This window comes from Aethalodelphis obliquidens, unplaced genomic scaffold, assembly GCF_003676395.1.
Source record: "Aethalodelphis obliquidens isolate GAN/ISIS:26980383/991018 unplaced genomic scaffold, ASM367639v1 scaffold43, whole genome shotgun sequence".
In the NCBI taxonomy this organism is placed as follows: domain Eukaryota; kingdom Metazoa; phylum Chordata; class Mammalia; order Artiodactyla; family Delphinidae; genus Aethalodelphis; species Aethalodelphis obliquidens.
In genome coordinates, this window is record NW_020837987.1 from 6,095,763 (window position 1) to 6,117,000 (window position 21,238).

General features: G+C 36.8%; 1 protein-coding gene across 2 annotated transcripts in view; it reads right to left on the reverse strand.

Moving 5' to 3' along the window:
• Positions 1–21,238, reverse strand: part of ZNF567 (zinc finger protein 567) — a 28,173-nt gene that overhangs the window by 2,820 nt on the left and 4,115 nt on the right. For both annotated transcript variants that reach the window (XM_027078907.1, XM_027078906.1), the window contains exons 3-4: positions 3,479–3,605; positions 3,123–3,209 (exon numbers count right to left, since the gene is read on the reverse strand). In XM_027078907.1, the coding sequence (XP_026934708.1) occupies positions 3,123–3,209; positions 3,479–3,605 (214 nt within the window). The remainder of the gene's footprint in view (positions 1–3,122; positions 3,210–3,478; positions 3,606–21,238) is intronic.

Here is a 21,238-nt window from a genome sequence, read left to right on the forward strand (position 1 = left end):
CTATACTTTTATTTCTTTATTTCTTTATGCCGCACCACGTGGCATGTGGGATCTTAGTTCCCTGACCAGGGACTGAACCCATGCCCCCTGCAGCAGAAGTGTGGATTCCTAACCACTGGATCACCAAGGGAATCCCCCTGAGCCTATGCTTTTAAATATTCATCCCTAGACTGTAAGGTAAAATACTTCCAGTTGTTCCACCACCCTCTTTCCACACACCCACCAATGAATCTTTCTAAGCATCAACTATTTTCCTAGTGTTTATAATCCTCTATATAGCTGGGGATCATTTTTTATTGTGAGGGAAATACTAGGAAAACACTTACAACAGGAACTTTAAAACAGACTAGGGGTATGTTCACTAGTGTATTCAGGTTGCTGTTGTTATTATTTTCTTTCAGAATTGTTCAATAACAAAACTCTCATGATCGTTAATTATAACTATTCTTCTTTTTAAGTGCTAACTTAGAGGTTTAAAGAAAGATTCAAGTCTTTCCCCAATACAGTAACATTCTTAACTCCAGTTTTCCATATGGGGGACAGAAAGATTGTTCACTCTGGTTCTAAATCACTCATTAATCTTAACCTTTATTTCTCTTATAAATTTAGAACTATATTTGACTCTTTTGCTTTGCAATCATCCACATCTAGTGAAACAATGTTAAATCTAGGTTGAAAATCTATTTCTTCCTTGAGTCCATTACCCACAATACTAACATACAACGAATTTCTCCTGTAAACAAAACTTTACATTACCTAGACTTACTTTTTATATTCAAACAAGTTTTCAGGGTTGTCCACATATCTGAAAAATTTCACCCATAACAATCAAAGCCTAATATTTACTGCCCTATAAATACCTCCCTTATCCCTAATCACATGCTTTTGCTCATGTTCTTTTAATCAGTTGACTTGCCTTCGTCTTATTTCTAATCATATTTAGATAATCTTCAAGAAAATGTTACTACTCCATGATATCAAAACCCTTCACATATATCCCACCACCACTTTATTCATTACTTCTTTATAACTTGAAAATAATTATGGTCTAGAAAAAAAAATTTTTAACAAATCTTTTTACAAGCTTACACTGTGTCATAAATATTTCATGAAAAATGCAGACTTTGACAGTAATCCTTTCTCATAAAGGAATACTTTATTGGTTATCGCCTTTGTACTCTTCTGAGTTTACATTAACACTGCATATCATAGATAGGTAGTGTTTGTTAGAATCCAACCATTTGAATCAGAATGTACAGAACCATGGCCTGAGCAAGTACTTCTGAAAGGACTTATCAGTACATACTTTATGAATGGAGGAAAAAGAGATCTCCCCTGTACAGCTCCATAAACAGAAAATGAAGCAACTACTGACTACTTAAAATGTTGTATACTATGGCAAAGAAGATACAGAGGATCTTATCTTTGAAAGAAAGAATCCTTAAGCATAAACAATGTACAATCAAGTATCAAATTATATAACATCCAAGAGCTGTGTGTGTTACAGTTAGTAAGCAGCATGGAAATTCAGGAAAAGGAAAGGTGGATATGTTGGGGAGTAGTCAAGGAATAGAAAGGAGAAGAAATCTCAAGACTTCAAAGATATACACTATACAGAAGGGTGAGCACAATGAAGAGTACAGACATCATGACAGACCCTACATGTATAGAGAACATTTAGGAGACTAGATAAAGTGGAAATTAGCAAGCATTTTCCACAAAAGAGAGAAATAAAGTTGAAAAGACCAGATGAGGGCTTATTATAGTAGTCCTTGCATGAACGAGAATTTCAATTTCCTATAATAATAAGTAGTGGGGAACAAGTGATGATATAGCTTGTCAGGAAAGTTAACAATATAAATTGAAAAAATTAGGACAAAAATTATAGCAAAAACAAATTGTAATTACCATATGCAAGACATTAAATAAGGTAGTCGTCATTTTGTATGTGAGTAAAAAATGAAAATATGGGAGGATATAAATATATTTCACGGGCTGATAAACACAAATTGTGAAGAGATCCACAAGAGATTATGACAGAGACAATCAAGCTGGTATCATGGCAGTAATAAAATAATTTGGAAATAGTTAAATGGGAATGAATTTAAGAGCTAGGAAAGTTGGTGATTTTCATTTTCAACTTATTGTCACAAAAGGGGTGAGGCATCATAGTGCAGAACTTGTGAAGGACTGGAGTGAAGGTGGGAGGACTGTGCCGAGTATGTTGGTATTAGAGGTTCTCCACATAAAACAAGGAGCTTAAGTTCTGAGCGTGGATGAGACTAATATAATTGAAAGGTAGATCTCTTGAGGACAAATTAGAGAAATAAGACTGAGAGTCCAATGAAATAATATACCTTAAAAAAAAAAGTTCTGTGACTATTATGTATGAGGCACTGTTCCAGTCAATATGGCCAGAGTGGTAAAAAAAAAAAAACAAAGTAAGTTGGAAATAAAAAATCACTTAGAGAATCAGGATAAGAAGGATTCAGTGTTTTACCCAAACCAAGGGATGATTTCAGGAAAGATGATCAGCCATATAACAATGAAAGTTTAATGGAAGAAAATGGTAACTATGGAATTATCAGTCTGGGCCAAGGTGAGTGAGCTTTAAAATTAATAGCTAGACTCTTGGTGAGAATGGGAACTTAGAGTTAGCATAGCAAACAAATCTGAAATACTATAAAAGAAGGGGAAAGAAAAAGCAACTAAGAAGAGAAATATTAGCCAAGAATTTTTTCTTTCTTAAAGATAGATTTAAAAATGCCTAAAAGAAATCTATTCAATGGCTAAAAGATAAGGGACCGAGAAAGCTAAAAAAGGATACAAATCAAGAAAAAAGATCTATAAGAAGGAAGGAAAAAGATCTAAAAGAAGGAAGGCTTAATTTTGATTAAGAGTGGCAACTATCTTTGATAATACCAAGCAAACTAAGGAAGTCTATTATATAGGGAGAGTGACATTTGAAAGTGATTTAATTTTTTTGCAGGCACAATAGTCATTTCAATGGTTAGGAACCTTTAAAAAGACACTACCAAAATATTTCAAAGGTGTCACCCAACACAAGACCACTTTAAATTTATTTTCCACAGATTTCATCTGCCTGCAAGTCAGAAACTCACCTAAACAGGTATGACCTGTAAATGATGTCCATGGCTCTTCTCCTCGTTCCAACTTGAGGATCACGTCAGGCTTGGTCATGTGACACCCTGATTAAGGGAAGATTTGGATTAAGTTGCTTAGGCGTCAATACCTTTGAAAAATCAATAAGGTGAATTTTCAGTACTGCAAATTAAGATACTCCTTTGTGTAACAGTAAATTTAACACCTTGCACTATGCAAGTGAAGACACAATAACCCTTTCTGTCAACCAAAAAGAATGCATCACCTCTTATCCCTGAAATCAAGATCACACATATTTTAGGCATCTTGAAAGGAAATGCACGCTACTGAAAGTTTCAAAGAGAGTTTTTCTTACCCACAGAAACGAGGTGGCAATAGTTTTCCAACATCACATCCATGTATAGCATCTTCTGAGCAGGATCCAGGTGCTGCCACTCCTCCTGACTAAAGTCCACAGTCACATCTTTGAATGACACTGATCCCTGTAATGGTTTGGGACTGTGATCAGAACAAATTGACGAGAAATTGGAGACTAGTTTTGATCCTGTTCCTTTGTGGCATTCTTATGAAAACTTGTAAAGAATGCCTACCATTTTTCTTGTTTTGTGATTTAAATAGGGAAACAAAAATCAAGGTAGAAGTACTTGCCACCAAATTTATTTAATAACTCATTCTAAAAATGTTTATTGTGAAGTCACTTTGTAACCCCAAATTGGACTCGTTTACTAGGGTGCCAAGATATACAAAATGCTGTCCCTGTTCACAAGAAGTTACAACCTCAAAGCATGTAACACATACCTTCAAGAAAGTATGTGTCAACACAAATCTACAAGAAGGTGTTATGGGTACTGTAACAGAAGTATGTACAAGATAACAATGTATTACAAGGGCAGAACAATTTTTCAGGCTTCACTGAGGAGGTAAATTTTTTCCTCTTCAAGATTAATGTGTTATGCAGGAAAAATATAGTTTTAAAATGCATGGGAGTGACTTTGGGCATCCAGTAATAATAGAGTGAATTGGTCAAGCAAAAATTGGAGGAGAGTTTAATCCTTAAAAGGCAAGCAATGAGTAAGAATTGTTAGGTTTGTGGCTTTTTTTTTTTTCCTTCTGCATTATGTGGGCCTCTCACTGTTGTGGCCTCTCCTGTTGCAGAGCACAGGCTCCGGACGCGCAGGCTCAGCGGCCATGGCTCACGGGCCCAGCCACTCCGCGGCATGTGGGATCTTCCCGAATTGGGGCAGGAACCCGTGTCCCCTGCATCGGCAGGTGGACTCTCAACCACTGCGCCACCAGGGAAGCCCGGTTTGTGGCTTTTTTGCATGAAGGTACCCCAAAGCCCATAGCTCTTCAGGTGAAGAGCTTCCTCAAAGGTGACAGGGGACAGAATTGAGGGCTGGCAGATGAGCTGGAGATTTAGCGATAAATTCTGGAAGTGAGAGAACTACAGGAAAAATGAGACCCCAAATCTGAGTATAAACTCTGCCATAACTCCAGGTTGATAGTTAAACTAAGCAATTGTTAGAGAGATAACAGGAGGCTTAGCAAAGAGCAAACAGAAAGACACCAGCAAAGAGTTTTGAAAAACAGAAGTGTACCTAGTGAGATTTGGAGATTTCTGCATTTTTGATTAACAGCATTCCACAACCTGCTCATAGCTTAAGCAGAAGAAAACTGAAGCCTTAATGGACTGAGGTGTCAGAAGCTGGAGTTAACAAAAAGCAGCAGGAAGTATAAGGGGTGAAACACTGAAAGAAAGAGAATGTAGAAAGTCAGGCCCCAAATCTAAGTATAAATATATACCAAATTCTTTGAGAGCTAAAGTACATGAACACAGTGGGAATCTACCTCCCATCATGGGACCAGGGTAAAAAGCAGCAGGTGGGAGCTTAAGGGACCTAGCTATCAGCTGCTTCACACTTGGGGTGGAGGTGGAGGGGCAGGGAGGGCAGAGTTTGAAGTTTGATTCCAAGCAAGTTAATTGTCTGCTAGAACAACAACAAAAAACAATAATCCTCAGAAAAACAGACATACAGGATTCAGATTACTATAATATATTACTCATGACGTTCTGGTTTCTAGCAAAAATTAGACATGTAAACAAAACAAAACAGAAAAAGAAGAGAGGGAATATGACCCATATTCAGAAAAAGTTCATGGAAACTAATTCCTAGTGGACCCAGGTATTGGATTTTGCCCCAAAGCCTTCAAAACAGCTGTTCTAAATGTATCTAAAGAAGTAATGAAAAACCTGGCATGGAATCTTGAAACATAAACTGCTAAAAAAGCACGAAGTGAAAATTCTACAGTACAGTAACTGAAATGAAAATTTCACTATGTAGGTAGCAGACTAGAAATAGAAAAAGGAGCAATCAGTAACCTTGTAAATACAGGCATACCTCAGAGATATTGCAGATTCAGTTCTAGACCACTGTAATAAAACGATTATTGCAATAAAGTGAGTTGCACGAATTTTTTGGTTACCCAGTGCATATAAAAGTTACATTTACATTCTACTGTAGTCTATTAAATGCAATGACATTATGTCTAAAAAACAATGAATATGCCTTAATTAAAAAATACTTTATGGCTAAAATGTGCTAATCATCACCAGAGCTTTTAGTGAGTTGTAATCTTTTTGCAATACTAACATCAAAGATCACTGATCACAGACGATAACAAATATAACGAAAAAGTTTGAAATACTGAAGAATAGACAATGTGACAGAAATGAAGTGAGCAAATGCTGTTGGAAAAATGGCACCAATAGACTTGCGTTAAACTCAGCATTGCCACAAACCTTCAATTTGTAAAAGATGAAATATCTGCAAAGTGAAATAAAAGCATAATCAAATTAGGTATGCCTATATATAACTAGATCAACAGAAATTAATCAATCTGAATAGAAAAGGAAAGAAAAAGAAAAAAATGAATAGACCCACAGAGAGCAGTGGGTCAATTTCAAAGTAATCCAACAGAGGTGTAATTGCAGTCCCAGAAAAATAGGGGGAAAAAAAAGGGTCTGAATAATTTTTAAGGAAATAATGGCCTAACACATTCAAAGTAAGAAAAACTTAACTTACATACTGAAAAAGCTTAATGAACCCCAAAAGGATAAAAACAAAAGAAAACCACACTCAGTAAATCCTAATCAAACTGCTAAAAGCCAAAGAGAACATCAACCAAGAATCCCATACTGAGCAAAATTACTTATTGAAAATAAAGTCAACATAAAGCTACTTTCAGAAGAAATCTGAGAGAATTCATCAATAGCAAAACTGTACTATCAAAAATGGTAAAGAAAGGTTTTCAGGCTGAAGGTAAAAATGACATCAGATGGTAAACAAGGTCTTTAGGAAAGAATGAAGAGGTTGAGAAAAATTGTATATAAAGACTATAAATACTCATTTCCTTCCTTATTTAAAAAACATGAGTGTTTCAAGCAGGGGTTGGTGAACACTTTCTGCTGTTTTAGTATGAACGCAACCATGGACAGTATATAAAATGAATGAGCAAAGTTGGGTTTCAATAAAACTTCATGTATGGACACTGAGATTTAAATTTCATAAGTTATGTAGGTGAGAAATATTTTGATTATGTAGGTCAGAAATATTTTGATTTTGCACTTTTTCAAACATTTAAAGTATAACTATTTTAAACTCACAATCTGTACAAAAACGCATAGCAGACTGTTTTTAGCCTCTGGGCTGTAGACCCTTGGTTTAAAGTAGGCATTCTAACACCATTTATTACAAATATAAATATCACACACATGGTGAACAAAAAAACAAACCATGGGGAAGCCAATAAATGAAAATACAGTGTTGCAAGTTGACATATTTTACCTTAAGTAATTCAGTACTATCTCTAAGTAAAACATGATTAAGTTAAAGATGCACACTGTAATCCCTAAAGCAACCAAAAAAAATAATGCAAACTGATATAACTACAGACTCAAAAGAGAAATAAAAATTAATTATGAAAATGTACTGCTTGACACAAAATAAAACAGGATATAGGAACAGATGCACAAAAACAGGTTAGGAGTAATTTTTTTTTTTTCTTTTTGGTACGCAGGTCTCTCACTGTTGTGGCCTCTCCCATTGCGGAGCACAGGCTCCGGACGCACAGGCTCAGTGGCCATGACTCACGGGCCCAGCTGCTCCATGGCATGTGGGATCTTCCCGGACCGGGACACAAACCCATGTCCCCTGCATCGGCAGGCGGACTCTCAACCACTGCGCCACCAGGGAAGCCCAGGAGTAATTTTAAATGCATATTATTAAATGTAAGAAGCCCAATCTGAAAAGGCTACATAATATATGATTTTAACTATATAACATTCTGGAAAAGGCAAAACTATGGAGATGATAGATCAGTGGTGGGACTTCCCTGGTGGTGCAGTGGTTAAGAATCTGCCTGCCAATGCAGGGGACATGGGTTCGAGCCCTGGTCTGGGAAGATCACACATGCCGTGCAGCAACTAAGCCCGTGCACCACAACTACTGAGCCCGTGCACCACAACTACTGAAGCCCACGCACCTAGAGCCTGTGCTCTGCAACAAGAGAAGCCACCGCAATGAGAAGCCCATGCACCGCAACAAAGAGTTGCCCCTGCTTGCTGCAACTAGAGAAAGCCTGAGCTCAGCAACGAAGACCCAATGCAGCCAAAAATTAAAATAAAATAAAAAAAAAAATTTTTTTTAAATCAGTGGTTGCCATTGCCACATATTATAGAGGAGAGGGAGAGATGAATAGGCAGAGCACAGAGGATTTTTAGAGCAGTGAAATTAGTCTGTATAATACTATAATGGTAGATACATGTCACTATATATTTGTCAAAATCCATAGAATATATAACACCAAGAATGAACCCTAATGTAAACTATGGACTTTGGATGATAATGATGTATCATTGTAGGTTCATTGATTTCAACAACATACCACTCTGGTGTAAGATATTGATAGTACGGAAAGCTATGCATGTGTCAGGGGGTAAGGGCATAAATGGAAACTCTCTGTACTTTCTGCTTAATTTTGTCTGAACCTAAAACTGCACTAAAATATAAAGTATGGTTAAAAGATTAAAATAAAACAGGCTAGGTAATCAGAAAACAAAGAGTGAAATGGCAGCCCTAACTCCAAAAGGACTAAACACTCCAACAAAAAGACTGAGATTATTAAAGTGTGTAAAAAACCAAGACTCAAAATATATTGTCTTCAAGAGACATACTTTAAATACCATAGACACAAATAGGTTTAAAATAAAAGGATGGGAAAAAAACATAAAAACATTAAACATGGGAAAGCTGATGGGGCTATAGTAAAAGATGCTGAGGAGTATTACCACTACAGACAAAAAAGAACATTTCCTGATAATAAAAGAGTAAACACATGAGAAAAATATAACAACTACAAATGTATATGTACTTATATAACAGTTTCAAAACATGAGGCAAAAATTGACAAAAGTAAAATGAGATTTTAAAAAGTCTAAAATCATGGTTGGTGTTAATGTTTGTCAGTAACTGAGAGAACTAGACAAAAGGGGGAAAACCTTTAGATTTAGAATCTCTAAAGAATACTGACACCTAACGCATTTGATATTTATAGACCACCACTTTCAATAATTTCACAACACATTTTATTCAAGAGTAAATGGACTATGCACCAAGATAGAACACAAACAAGTCTCAACAGATTTAAGACAAATCATACAAAGTATGTTTTCTGACCACACATGAACTAAATTAGATATCAATAAAAATGGCATATCTAGAAAAGCCCCAAATGTTTGGAAATTAAACAATACACTTCCAAGTAACCAATTTAGGGTCAAAGAAGATTAAAAAATTGTTTTTCATAAAATATATTAAACTAAATACAAATAGATCAAATTTTGAAGATGTAATTAGAATAGGCTAAAAGAGAAAGTTATAAGTTTAAATGCTTATATTAGAAAACAAGAAAGATTTAATATCAATAATTTAAACTTTTATCTTAAGAAGCTTTAAAAAAGAATAAGTTAAACTAACCCCAAAGCAAGTAAAGGAAATAGTTAGGAAAAAAGGAAAAATCAGTAAAATAGAAAATAAATAAGCAATAGGGGAAAATCAATGAAACCTAAAGCCAAATCCTTGAAAATATCAATAAACTGTAAAACCTCTAGTTAGATGGATTAAGAAATAAAGAGGGATGTTACACATGGCCATTATCAGATCCTACAGATATTAAATGGATAAGAGAATTATAAACAAATTAAAGGCAATAAATTAGACAATGTAGATGAAATGGACAAATATTTTAACTTAAAAAACATGTTACCAAAAGAAAAAAAATCTGAAAACCCTGAACTATTAAAGATACTGAGGGACTTCCCTGGTGGTCCAGTGAAGTCCATTTCCAATGCAGGGGGCATGAGTTTGATCCCTGATTGGGGAACTAAGATCCCACATGCTGCGGGGCAACGAAGCCTGTGTGTGCCACAACTATTGAGCTTGCACACATCAATGAGAGAGCCTGCATGCTGCAAACTACAGAGCCTACATACTCTGGAGCCTGTGCACCACAACTAGAGAGCCCACACACCCTGGAGCCCACGCGCCACAACAAAGAGCCCACATGCCACAACAACAAGAAAAGATCCCGCATGCCTCAAAGATCCCGCGTGCCACAACTAAGACCCAATGCAGCCAAAAAACAAACAAACAAAAGAAAAACAGGGACAACAATCAAAAAACAAATGGGAAAACAAAAAAATAGCAAGATGGTATATTTAAACAACTTATTGATAACTCATTAAATGAAAATGGACTAAAAACTCTAATCAAAAGGTACAGTATCAGGAGTTACCTGGTTAGGATCCTGGGCTTTCACTGCCATGGCCTGAGTTCAATCCCTGGTCGGGGAACTGAGATCCCACAAGCCATGCGGCACAGCCCCGCCCCCCCCACCCCAGAAAAGGGAGAGTATCAGACTGGAGACAAAAGTAATACCAAAATATATACTCTCTGTAACAGACTCATTATAAATATTAAAACATAGGTAGGTTAAAGTATAAAGAATGGATAACAGGTATACTATGTAAAAACTAATTGAAAGAGATCAGCCAATATGGCAGAATAGAAAGACCCTGATTGAGCTCACCTCCTCTCACAAGCACACCAAAATTACAACTATTTACAGAACAATGATCAGTGAAAATGACTGGCACCTACAAGAAAAGATCTACAGATAAAGAAGGTATGACAAGATGTGTAGGAGTGAGGTTGTGATGTAGTTAAGTTCCAGCCCCCCAGGTAGGCAACCCATGAATGGGAGACTAATTATAATTGCAGAAGCTCTCCCCAAGGAGTGAGGGATCTGAGCCCCATTATCAGACTCCCCCACCCCAGTGGTCTTGTGCCAGGAAGACAAGCTCCTAGAACATTTGGGTTTGAAGGCCAGTGGGGCTTACTTTCAGGAGAACCAGAGGGCTAGGGGAAATAGAGACTCCACTCTTAAAGGCACAGACAAAAATCTCACATGCTCCAGGAACCAGGGCAGAAGTGGTAATTTGAAAGGAGCCTGGGTCAGACCTATCTTCTCATCTTGGAGAGTCTCCCAAAAAGGCCAGAGGCAATTACAGCTCACTCTAGGGACAAGACACTGGTGGCAGCCATTTTGGGGAGCTTGTTCTACAATGTAGACACTGTGCTAGCAACCTCCATTTTGGATTCCTCCCTCTAGCTTATCAGCCTCAGGACCCATCCTCCACCCAACAGCCCAAAGGTCCTAGTACATAGATGCCTCAAGACAAGCAACTAACTTGGTAGGGACAAAGCCCCACCCACTGGCAGACAGGCTGCCTCAAGACCTCCTAACCCCACAGTCGACCCTGAACATGGTCCTGCCCACCACAAGTCCCAGGACCTGGCTCCACACACCAGTGTGTAGGCACTAGAATCAGGGCCCCCAGGGCCCTGCAACCAGACCCTGCTCCACTCACCAGTGGGCAGGAACCAGCCCCAGAATCCATGGTCCCACACACCAGCGAGCCTGTTCTAGAGTTGGGACCAGTCTCAACCACCAGCAGGTGGACACCAGTCAGACAACCACAGCCTGTAGCCTGTAGACTCAGCCCATCCACCAGCAGGCCAGCACCTACGCTGGGACTGGATGGGCTCTGACCCCACCCATTAGCAGGCCAACACAAACTTTGGAACATGCCTCATGCTGCAGTGTCAGAAAATGGTCCCTCTCACCAGTGGTCAGACACCAGTTCTGGGACCCCTGGGCTCAGCTGCCAGACCCCAGGACCTGGCTTCACCCACCAATAGTGGACACCAGCCCCAGGGTCTCCTGGATTCTGCCCACCAGTGAGCTAGCACTAGCCCTGGGGTCGTCTGGGGTTTCCCAGCCAGCTGCCTTAAGACCTGCCCAACCAACCAGCGGCCAGCAGTCTCTGCACAAGGCAAAGCCTAGCAACCAACCAAACCGGAGGCCAACCAAGTCTACAGGACCGCCCACAGTTGTCAACCTGTCATGACAGAAGGACCCATGCAACCCAATAGGGGGCACCCTAGAGCATACAGCTCTGGTGATAAGATGGGAGTGCACTGCTGGGACACAAAGGACATCTACAAAAGGCCACTTCTCCAAGGTTGGGAAAAGGTAACCAAACTACCAGATACACAGAAATAAAAACAGCAAGTTGGGTAAAATGAGGTGAGAGAGGAACATGTTCCAAATGAAGGAACAAGATAAAACCCCAGAAGAAGAATTAAGTGAAGGGGAGTTAGGCAATTTACCTGAGAAAGAGTTCAAAGTACTGATCATAAAGATGATCAAGAACTCGGGAGAAGAATGGATGCATAGAGCAAGAAGTTAGAAGTCTTTAACAAAGTGCTAGAAAATATAAAGAACAACCCAACAGAGATGATGAATACGATAAATGAAATCTAAAATACAGTAGAACGAATCAACAGTAAACTAAATGATACAGAGGAACAGATCAGTGAGCTATAAGCAGAGTAGTGGCAATCAGTGCCACTGAACAGAAAAAAGAAAAAAGAATGAAAAGAAATGAGGAAAGTTTAAGAGGCCCCTGAGACAACATCAGGACACTAATATTCACATTACAGGCATCCCAAAAGGAGAATAGAGAAAGGAGCTAACAACATATTTGAAGATATAATAGCTGAAGATTACCCTAACTTGGGAAAGGAAATAGACATCCAAGTCAAGGAAGCACAGAGATTCCCAAACAGGATCAACCAAAAGAGGAACACACCAAGACATACTGTAATGAAAATGGCAAAAATTAAAGATAAAGAGAGAATATTAAAAGCAGCAAGGGAAAAGCAACAAGTTACACACAAGGGAACTCCCATAAGGCTATCAGCTGACTTTTCAGCAGAAACTCTACAGGCCAGAAGGGAGTGGCACGATATATTTAAACTGATGAAAAGGAAAAAGCTAGGAAAAAAACCCAAGAATACTCTACCTGGCAAGGCTCTTGTTCAAATTTAGTGAAAAGAGCAAAAGTTTTACAGACAAGGAAAAGATAAAAGAGTTCAGTACCACCAAAACAGCTTTACAAGAAATTTTAAAGGGACTTCTCTAAGCCAAAAAGAAAAGACCACAACTAGAAACATGAAAATTACGAAAGGAAAACTCTCATACAGTAAAGGTATTGAATCGTCCATGCACAAAGCTAATAGATTAAAACAAAAGTAGCAAAATCATCTATATCCACAATAAGCAATTAAGGGATATCCAAAACAAAAAAAAATGTAAAATATAATGTCAAAACCAGTAATTGTGAGAGGAGAAGAGAACAAATACAAGGTTGTTAAAATGCATTTGAAATTAAGAGATCAGCAACTTAAAACAATCAATATACATATATACATATACATATACACACACGTACATATATTGCTATACAGAAACCTCATGGTAACCACAAACAAAAATCCATAATAGATACACACACAAAAAAGAGGAAGGAAACCAAACATAACATTAAAGATAGTCACCAAGTCACAAGAGAAGATAACAAAAGAAGAAGGAACAAAAAAGAAGTACAGGGCTTCCCTGGTGGTGCAGTGGTTGAGAGTTCGCCTGCCGATGCAGGGGACATGGGTTCATGCCCCGGTCTGGGAAGATCCCACATGCTGTGGAGCAGCTGGGCCCATGAGCCATGGCCACTGAGCCTGCACATCCGGAGCCTGTGCTCCACAATGGGAGAGGTCACAACAGTGAGAGGCCCGCGTACCACACACACACACAAAAAGAACTACAAAAGCAACCCCAAAACAATTAACAAAATGGCAACAAGAACATATACTGAATATATCAATAATTAGTTCAAATATAAATGGATTAAATACTCCAATCAAAAGACAGAGTGGCTGAATGGATACAAAACAAGACCTGTGTATATGCTGCCTACAAGAGACTCACTTCAGTTATAAAGACACAGACTGAACATGAGATGGAAAAAGGCATTCATGGAAATGGAAATCAAAAGAAAGCTGAGGTGGCAATACTTGTATCAGACAAAATAGACTTTTAAACAACGGGTGTTATAAGAGACAAAACATAATAATCAAGGGATCAATCCAAGAAGATGTAATAATTGTAAAAATACATGCACCCAAATAGGAAGACCTAAATATATAAACCAAATATTAAGATATAAATAAAGGGAGACACTGACAGTAACAAAATAATAGTAGGGTACTTTAACATACATCAATGTGTCTATACAAAGAAAGAAAATCAATATGAAAACAAGGGCTTTAAATGACACATTAGTCCACATGGACTTAATAGATATACACAGAACATTCCATCCAAAAGCAGCAGAATACACATTCTTTTCAAATGCACATGGAACATTTCTCCAGGGTAGACCACATCATAGGACAGAAAACAAGTCATGGTAACTTTAAGAAAACTGAAATCATGTCAAGCATCTTTTCTGACCACAATGCTATGACATTAGGAATCAACTACAAGAAAAAAAACTGCAAAAAACACAAAAACGTGAAGACTAAATAATATACTACTAAACAACCAATGGATTAGTGAAAAAAATCAAAGAGGAAATAAAAAAATACCTGGAGACAAATTAAAACACAATGATCCAAAGTCTATGGGACACAGCAAAACAGTTCTAAGTGGGAAGTATATAGCAATACAGGCTTATCTCAGGAAACAAGAAAAATCTCAAATAAAAAACCTAAACTTACACCTAAAGGAACTAAAAAAGAACAAACAAAACCCAAAGTTAGTAGAAGGAAAAAAACCATAAAGATCAGAGCAGAAATAAATGAAATAGACACTAAAAACAAACAAACAAAAACAATAGAAAAGATCAATGAAACTAAGATCTGGTTCTTTGAAAAGATAAACAAAATTGATAAACCTTTAGACAGACTCATCAAGAAAAAAGAGGGGGTCTAAATCAATAAAACCAGAAATGAAAAAGAAGTTACAATTGACATCACAGAAATACAAAGAATCATAAGAGAATACTACAAAAAACTCTATGCCAATAAAATGAACAACCTAAAAGAAATGGAAAAATTCTTAGAAATGCACAATCTCCCAAGACTGAACCAGGAAATATAAAATATGAACAGACCAATTACCAGTAATGAAACTGAATCAATAATAAGAAAATTCCCAACAAATAAAATTCCAAGACTAGATGGCTTCACAACTGAATTCTAATTAACATTTAAAGAAGAGTTAACACATATCCTCCACAAACTATTCAAAAAATTGCAAAGGAATGAACACTTCCAAACTGATTCTATAAGGCAGTGTCATCCCGATACCAAAACTATACAAAGACATCACAAAAAAAATTACAAGCCGATAACACTGATGAACACAGATACAAAGATCCTCAACAAAATAATAGCAAACTGAATTCAACAATACATTAAAAGCATCATACACCATAACCAAGTAGGATTTAACTCAGGGATGCCAGGATGGTTCAATATTCATAAATCAATCAATGTGATATACTACATTAACAAACTGAAGAATAAAAACCATACGATAATTTCAACAGATGCAAAAAAAACTTTTGACAAAATTCAATATCCATTTATGATAAAAAAAAACTCTCAAGAAAGTGGGTATAAAGGGAACATGTCTCAACATAATAAAGTCATATATGATAAGCCCACAGCAAACATCATTCTCAATGGTGAAAAGTTGAAAGCATTTCCTCTAAGATCAGAAACAAGAAAAGGGTGCCCACTCTCTCCACTTTTATTCAACATGGTATTGAAAGTCCTAGCCACAGCAATCAGACAAAAAAAGAAATAAAAGGAATCCAAATTGGAAAGGAAGAAGTAAAACTGTCACTGCTGATGACATGATAACTATACATAGAAAATCCTGAACACGCTACCAAAAAACTACTAGAATTAATCAATGAATTTGGTAAAGTTGCAGGATATAAAATTAATATACAGAAATCTGTTGCATTTTTATAGACTAAAAATGAACTACCAGAAAGAGAAATTAAGGAAACAATTCCACTTACAATCACATCAAAAAGAATGAAATACCTAGGAATAAACTTACCTGAGGTAAAAGACCTGTATTTGAAAAAGTATTAAGACACTGATGAAAGAAATCGAAGATAACAGAAACAGGTTGAAAGGTGTACCAGGTTCATGGACTGGGAGAATTAATATTGTTAAAATGACCATACTACCCAAGGCAATCTACATATTCAATGCAATCCCCTATCAAAGTATCTATGGTGGGACTTCTCTGGTGGTCCAGTGGTTAAGACTCTGTGCTTCCAATGCAGGGGGGTGCAGGTTTGATCCCTGGTCAGGGAACTAAGATCCCACATGCTGTGTGGTGCAGCCAAAAGAAAACAAAAAAAATACCAATGACATTTTTCACAGAACTAGAATAAATAATTTAAAAACTGTATGGAAACACAAATACCTCGAATAGCCAAAAGAATCTTGAGAAAGAAGAACAGATCTGGAGGTATCACACTCCCTGACCTCAGACTATACTAAAAACACAGTAAGCAAAACAGTATGCTACAGGCATAAGAACAGACACACAGATCAATGGAACAGAACAGAGAGCCTAGAAATAAACCCATGCACTTATGGTTAATTAATCTATGACAAAGGAGGCAAGAATATACAATGGAGAAAAGACAGTCTCTTCAATAAGGGTTGCTGGGACAATTGGATGTGTAAAAGAATAAAATTAGAATATTTTCTAATACCATATATAAAAATAAACTCAAAATAGATTAAAGACCTACATGTAAGACTAAAACCATAAAACTCCTGGAAGAAAACATAGGCAGAAAAACACTCTTAAAACAAAAGTAAAAATAAACAAATAGGACGTAATTAAACTTTAAAAGCTTTTGCATAGCAAAGGAAACCATCAACAAAATGAAAAGGCAACCTATAGAATGGGAGAAAATATTTGCAAATGATATGACCAATAAGGGGTTAATATCCAAAATATAAGCAGCTCATACAACTCAATGTCAAAAAAACCCCAAAACAAAACCAATTAAACAATGGGCATTAGATTAAATGGACATTTTTCCAAAGAAAACACAGAAATGGCCAACAGGCACATGAAAAGATACTCACCATCACTAACATCAGAGAAATGCAAATCAAAACCACAATGAGGTATCACCTCACACCTGTAAGAATGGCTATCATCAAAATGACCACAGACAACAAATGTTGACAAGGATGTGGAGAAAAGGGAACCCTTATACACTGTTGGTGGGAATGTAAATTGGTGCAGCCACTAGGAAAAACAAAAACTAAAACTATCAATAGAACTACCAAATGACCCAGCAATTCCACTCCTCAGTATGTGTCTGAAAAAAATAAAAATGGTAATTTGAAAAGATACATGCACCCCAATGTTCACAGCAACATTACTTACAATAACCAAGATATGGAAGCAACTTAGGTGCCCATCAACAGATGAATGGATAAGGAAGATGTGGTGTGTACATACACACACACACACAGGAATATTACTCAGCCATAAAAAAGAATGAAATTTTTCCATTTGCAACAATATGGATGGACTTGGAGAGTATTATGTTCAGTGAAGCAAGTCAGACTGAGAAAGACAAACACTGTACATTATCGTGTATACGTGGAATCTAAAAAATAAAATGAATGTGTACAACAAAACAGAAACAAGACTCACAGACATAGAAAACGAACTAGTGGATACCAGTGGGGAGATGGAAGGAGGGAGGAACAAGCTAGGGGTAGGGGATTAAGAGGTACAAACTACTAGGTATAAAATAAATAAGCTATAAGGATATATTGTATAGCACACAGAATATAGCCAATACTTGTAATAACTATAAATGGAGTTTAAACTTTTAAAACTGTGAATCACCACGTTGTACACCTGAAATGTATGTAATGTTGTAAAATCAACTACACTGCAACTAAAAAAAAACAAGAAAGAAAAGGAGGGAGATGCTCTAGATTAAAAGACATTTAAGACATTTTTTGGAAATTAATTAAAATTAATTCATTTTACATTAATTAAAATTAAAAATAGGGATTTCTCTGGTGGCACAGTGGTTTAGAATCCATCTGCCTGCCAATGCAGGGGACACAGGTTCAATCCCTGGTCTGGGAAGATCCCACATGTCATGGAGCAACTAAGCCCGTGTGCCACAACTATTGAGCCTGAGCTCTAGAGCCTGTGTGCCGCAACTAGTGAGCCCATGTTCTGCAACTACTGAAGCATGCACACTTAAAGCCTGTGCTCTGCAACAAGCAAAGCCACTGCAATGAGAAGCCCGCACACTGCAATGAAGAGTAGCCCCTGCTGGCCGCGACTAGAGAAAGCCCACACGCAGCAACAAAGACCCAACACAGCCAACAAAAAAATAAAAATAAACACTAATCATAAGAACGCCAGAATGGTTACAATAGTATCAAACAAAATAGATTTCAGAACAAAGAATATTATCAGGGATTACGCAAGGCATTTTATTTTATTTATATTTACTTATTTATTTTTGGCCGCACTGTGCAGGGCGTGGGAATCTTAGTTCCCCAATCAGGGATCAAACCCATGTCTCCTGCACTGGAAGAGTGGAGTCTTAGCCACCGGACCGTCAAGGAAGTCTCAAGTAAGGTATTTTATAATGATAGAGGGGGTCAATTCATGAGAAGATATAACAATCCTAAATATGAATACACCTAAAAACAGAACCTCAAAATATATTAAGTAAAAACTGATAGAACTGAAAAGGAAAAATAGACAAATCCACAATTATAATGTAAGATTTTGACTTTCTTCTCTGTCACTGCTATAACAAATAGACTGAAAGATCAATAAGGATACAGAAGACTTTACCATACTAATCAACCAATTTGACCTGATTATTTAGAGAATACTCCATCCAATAACACTAGAATATACATCCTCTACAAGTGCACACAGAACATCCATCAGGTGGTACAAAAAAAGTCTCCATAAATTTAAGAAGAATGAAATCATATACAGCATGTTCCCTGATTGTAACAAAATTAAACTAGAAATCAATGACAGAAAGCTATCTGGAAAATCCCCAAATATTTGAAAATTAAACACACTTCCTCTAAACAACCAATGGGTCAAAAAGGAAATCGTGAGAGAAATTAGAAAATATTTTCAACTGAATGAAAATGAAAATACAACATGTCTAAATTTGTTAGAGGGAAATTTATAGCATTAAATGTTCTACTGGAAAAAATAAGTCTCATATCAATGATATAAGCTCCCATATACAAAATAAGAAGAGTTAATTAAACCCAAAGTAATGAAAAGGAAAGGAAATAAAAATATAAGAGCAGAAATGAAGAAACAGGAAACAGAAAAATAATGGAGGAAATCAATGAAACCAAAAGTTGGTACTTTGAAAAATCAGAGAAATTGATAAACCTCTAGCCAACTGACCAAGGAAAAAGGTGAGTCACAAATTACCAATAACAGGAATGAATCAATGGCATTGCTACAAACTGTACAAACATCAAGAGGATAAAAAGAGTAGATTTTTGAACAACTTTGTGAGAATAAATTTTATAACTTGGATGAAATGGACAATTCCTTGAAAGACACAAATTATAAAAGCTCACTGAAGAGAAAAAAAATTGATAACATGAATAGCCATAATTGTATTAAGGAAATTGAAATGCTAGTTAAACACCTTCCCACAAAGAAATCTCCAGGCTCAGATGGCTTCACTGGTGAATTCTAACAAACATTGAAGGAAGAAATAATAGCAGCTCTACACAAATTCTTTCCGAAAATAAGATAATATTTCCCAACTCATTCTGTAAGACAGCATTACCTTGATACCGAAACTAGACAAAGATATTGCAAGAAAAACTTGTAAATTCATCAAGCAATATATGAAAAAAGAATCTATCATGACCAAGTGGGGTTTATCCTAGGGATAAGCTGGTTTAGCGCTTCAAAATCAATCAATATAACTCACCATGTTAACTTAAAAAGGGTAAAAACCATATAATGCAGAAAAACCAACAGACACAAAAAATCTTTTGACAAAATTCAACAGCCATTTGTGATAAGAATGATCTGCAAACTAGAACTTCTTCAACCTGATAAATCTGATAAAGAGCATCTAAGTAAAAATTGTCACTAATGTTACACTTTGTCAAAGACTAAATGCTTTTCCCCTCAGTCAGGAATAAAGCATAAATGTTTGTTCTCACCGCTTATATTCAACATTGCACTGAAGGTTCTAGACAATGTAGTAAATAAAGCAAGACAGAAATTAAAGGAATACATATTGGAAAGCAAGAAGGAAAACAGTAACTATTCACATATGACATGATTATCTATGTAGAAAATCCCAAAGAATCTACCAAAAAATTACTAGAATAAGTTGAGAATGCAGGTTAATATAAAAAAATCAATTGCATTTTCATATACTAGCAATGAACAATGGGAATTTGAAATAAAAATGCATAGTATTTACAATAGCATAAAACCTAGGTATTAATATAACAAACATTTGCAAGATTGGTACACTGATAACAAAAAAACATTACTCAGAGAATTTAAAGATCTAAATAAAAGGAGATGTGCCTCATATTCATGAATTAGAAAACTATATTATCATTATTGATTACTATTCTTGAATTAAACTATTAATGCATATTTTAATATTTTCCTCTCCCCTAATAGATTGTCTTAAACATTCTTCAAATGTGCTTCGGGTCTAATTCTATGAAAACTGTAAGATAAGAGTTAATTGTTTAATGTCATTGGTACAGAGTTTCTGTTTGGGATGTGAAAAAGTTCTGGAAATAGATACTGGTGATGGCTATACAACATAGTGAATATACTTAATGGAACTGCATTATATACTTAATGATGGTTAAAATGATAAAATTTTATGTCATGTATATTTTAGCTCTCACAATTTTTTTTTTTTTTTCAGTATGCAGGCCTCTCACTGCTGTGGCCTCTCCTGTTGTGGAGCATAGGCTCCGGACGCGCAGGCTCAGTGGCCATGGCTCACGGGCCCAGCTGCTCTGTGGCATGTGGGATCTTCCCGGACTGGGGCACGAACCCGTGTCCCCTGCATTGGCAGGCGGATTCTCAACCACTGCGCCACCAGGGAAGCCCTATTTCATGTATATTTTAAAACACACACACACACACACACACACACACAGAGTTAAACAGAAAAGTGTAAGCAACACAAACATCCATAAGGGAGCACTGGGGTGAACACTTGGAGGATGGGAAAAGGAGCAAAGGTGTTAAACGGGAAGATAAGTTACCAGTATGAGAGAGACACCCATGATGATATCAGTGGAGATAAAGGGAACTGAAATATAAGGAATAAGATTCACCACTAAATGGTCGTGCAATGGAAAAGAGACACAACTCAAGTTAGCTGTGTTAGCAGGTGGGTAGGGGCTGGGCCCATAAGCAGGTTGAGGGGAAGAAATAAAAGACTAAAATGGTAGGAGATAATGAGGTAAACCTTGGGCATGTGCCTGAAGTATCTGTGGAAGACACAGGAGGTGGTATCTATTTGGAGGTTGGATACAGTTTTGAC